At 34.7% G+C, this 3825-nt stretch overlaps 1 protein-coding gene across 1 annotated transcript; it reads left to right on the top strand.

Moving 5' to 3' along the window:
• Positions 1 to 1475: 1475 nt before the first annotated feature.
• LOC120716059 (granzyme G-like) lies at positions 1476 to 3073 on the top strand. The gene is made up of 5 exons (XM_040003400.1): positions 1476 to 1563; positions 1686 to 1845; positions 2110 to 2234; positions 2415 to 2650; positions 2746 to 3073. The coding sequence occupies exons 1-5, from the start codon at positions 1506 to 1508 to the stop codon at positions 2911 to 2913; spliced, it is 747 nt and encodes a 248-aa protein (XP_039859334.1). The 5' UTR covers positions 1476 to 1505; the 3' UTR covers positions 2914 to 3073.
• The last annotated feature ends 752 nt before the right edge of the window (positions 3074 to 3825 follow it).

Genomic DNA, 3825 nt, shown 5'->3' with positions numbered 1-3825 from the left:
TACCAACTCCAGACAACGGTCGATTGTGGTCTGCAGCCGTCGAATTCAATTCGCAAAGTTTGGCCTTCACCCCGCTAAGACATGCCACCTCAGTAAAAGTCAAATCAATTTAATTCAGCGTATAAGTTGGTTACCGTTCTTGTGACGTTATTACAACACACGCTGACAAACCGACTCACTTGAACAGTGCAGCAGAATAGTCCATAAAACACTCTGGGGTGGGATTTGGGCTGTTGGCGAAATTCAACAAACAGACACCTGTCCTAGTCCTTCCTGGCTCCTTGGAGATGGCGTGCTATTAACATCGCTTTAAAAAAGACCATAAAGAAATTTTCCACATCTTCTCTTTTTGTCCAACACATTAAAACCTTTTTGTGCATCATTCAAAACAATGACAATAACATTTATGGCCAAGATAGACAGACATACTTGAGTCTAGACTGAGGAAGTGATGTAACAGACACAATGTGGTCAGTAAGCTGCATACTTTTAGGCTTGACTACACTGTGAAAAAGAAAGTAGTTATAATTATTGCTATTTTAATCTTTTCTAATCTTTAATCTGTTTGTTACTGAAGTTTATTCTGATGCTTGATACTGAATCCTTTACTTGAAGCACTGAGTGCATTTTCTGTATCTGTTAAACCCACATGTTATAAATAGACACACAAATTGCATTTTACATATATAACACATACATTTATCTTACAAAGTGTGGAATACAAAAAAATCTTTCTTCACTGTGCTGGCTTACATAAATACGTCTGCTAGCTGATCTCCTTTCCTCTTGCACGCTATGCTACTGACTTGTTCCTTCTTCTGGTAGCTCAAGGGTCACATTTCAGTTCAAGTTCCATGGACCACGCTTTCAAACAAATCCTATTTTTATGCACTTTCTTATGACATGATAACATCAGAATAATGTTACTTTTGAGGTTGCGCGACCGAAACTGAGGCTCCTCTGAGATAGGCATAGCATTGAATATACAATGTGAATAGAGATCTTCTGCTTTGGGTATTACCACAGAGGCATCCGTGGCTAAATTATTACCACTGATGTTATTCATATACAAGCTCCATTTAACTCAATTACAAGTTAACCTGTGGTCACATATGTACTTATGAGGTGATTTTCTTGAATTTGTGTTTATGGAAATGAGAACTCAAGCGAAATTATTTGTAATAGAAAGTTAATAATAGTCTTGACTTGAAAAAGCTACAAAAAAGCTACAAAATAAAGACATACGACATACAATATGACACAATATATCTACATTAATTATTGAATCACACATTGTACAAAAGCTCATCTGTTCTTTTATGAAAATGCAACTTTTCTCAGGTTCTTGAGATGTTAAACGGCGTGGTTCAAACCCACATTATTTGCATATGCAAATTACTCAGATACGTCCTCCTCTCACTGATACAAGGAAGTATTTAAAGACAGAAACTATGAATGATCTGTGCCACTGCTCTTCAGTAACTAAGCTGAACTGTCACCTCACCATGTCTGTCCACTGTATACTGGCTATACTCATCCTTGTGATGATTCTTGATGATCAAGGTATGTGTTGTTTATAATTTCTTTTTTTTATGTGAACTATTACAGACACGAGGGCTTGCATTTGACAGACAATGCATGATGATGGATCTATTTAACTGAGTATTTTTCTTTTTGTCTCCCAGTTTACTCGGGGAAGATCACTGGAGGCCATGAGGCTGTGCCACATAGCAGGCCATACATGGTGTTTTTGGAGAGGAACATGTCAGATGGTAAAAAAAAGTACTGCGGTGGCTTCCTCCTGAATGAGGATTTTGTGATGACTGCTGCCCACTGTCACGCCAAGTGAGTTTAACAAATGTATTTACCTATCAACTGAGATGACACCAAAGTCTGGGTCTCTGACAGAACTTTTTATCCATAATAAAACTAAGAAGACGCATTAAAATTTCAAAACACATTAATAGATAATAGCTATGTGGGCTATGATAATGTCAACAACTGTCATTAGTAATGTTGGTTTTGTGAATAAAATACCCTGAAAGAAACAGTCATCATTTTATTCAGAAATAATATTTTCATGTTTTATTTTTAAATTTTTTATTTCAGGTCTTACAAAGTCGTACTAGGAGCTCACATTGTGAGCTCAAACAGTAAAATACAACGCATATCTGTGGAACAAGCATTTCCACATAAAGACTTTAACGCAACTTCTTTTGTGAATGATGTAATGCTTTGAAGGTAAGAATATCATCACACAGAAAATACATATTAATTTACTGTTAGCATTTTTTGTTCATGAAAAAAATATTTACCATATTATGTAATTATATTGAGCATTTTTAAGTTAATCTGGACTGAAAGAAAATAACAAAAATCCCATATTTTAATTTTCATGTATATATCTTTCTCTTTTCTAAAGTTGAGCACCAAGGCAAACTTCAATGAGAATGTGAAACCTATTCCTCTGGCGAGCCATGATAATGGTACTTTGCCAAAATATTGTGTACTCTCTGGCTGGGGGCGAACAGACAAAAATGGTACATATATGTCTCCCACACTCATGGAAACCAGTGTTACACTGATTGACAATAAAGAATGTACTATAGAAAACTTCTACTGCTCTCAGGGAGACACAGGTCCAGCTGAGGTACATACATTTCTTTAAATATCATGTGGACAATCAAACTTTATGGTAATAACTTCACTATTTACTTTAAGAATCGGGTGTGTATATACTTTCAGGGAGACTCTGGTGGTCCATTGGTGTGTGAAGATGGAAAGGCATTTGGGGTGGTGTCCACCGCAGTCACACCACACTCAGGTGGCTCAGATATCTATAGATACTTGAAGATTCCTGACTCTAGAAACTGGATATTTTCAACCATTGGAAATGCCATGATAAAGGTGTAATGCTTATGAAAGCAGGTTGTTTAAACCACAAAATTTGGTTTCACTGTTTGTGATCAAAAACTGATCATTGCAATGCTAATGTGAGTATGGTTTTATTGGCTTTGGGGGGATTTAGATAGAATAGAGTTTATTTATAATATAACTGCAAGGGAAAAAAGGGGGGGAAAAAGTTATATTTGCATTTCCAAAAAGTTATATTTGCACACAGTTTAATTATGACTTGAAATCTAATTTTTTTTTCAAATACCATTAAACATTAAATTCTGGCATTCTCTCGGTGTGTGTGGTGTAATCTTTTTTTTTTTTTTTTTAAATTGAATTAATTCAAATAAAATGACAACACTGCCTCCTTGTGTAAAACAGGTACTATTACATTACAGAAAGTCTCACCACTCATTTCTTAAATTCAGAGTTATAAAGGCTTTTTCATTTATGGGTTTTAAAACTAATTGACTCTGCAAGACCAATAATGTTATTTTATAAGTAACTGACAAAGTGGACAAGTGACACTGAGAGCATATGGTGTCATTTCCAATAAAAACTAACATCATCTTGTCATTAAATACATTCAGGTATCAAATAAAGTAATGTATTACCACTCCAGAGTTGGTTAAAGTAAATTAAAATAATTCCATTAGATTAATTTTTTTGTGTAGTAGAACTGAAGTGTCTTTGAATACTTTGTAAGTCAGGAAAAGCAACACTGAACGTGATGTTTTGTTTTTTAATTCACACAGACAACCGTATAGGAAATTTATTAAAATATTATAAACCAACAAGACAAAAGTTGTCTAAATTATTAAATTGCTAATGTTAGGACAGAATAACCCTTTTGTTGGTCAGCAGTTATGCATCACCTGTAACAGTAATGATCCAAACTACACATATTTTAGGCCTGATATAATGCTTAAA

The sequence above is a fragment of the Simochromis diagramma genome, unplaced genomic scaffold, assembly GCF_900408965.1.
Source record: "Simochromis diagramma unplaced genomic scaffold, fSimDia1.1 OVJJ01000460.1, whole genome shotgun sequence".
In the NCBI taxonomy this organism is placed as follows: Eukaryota; Metazoa; Chordata; class Actinopteri; order Cichliformes; family Cichlidae; genus Simochromis; species Simochromis diagramma.
This window is presented reverse-complemented; position numbering and strand designations above follow the sequence as displayed.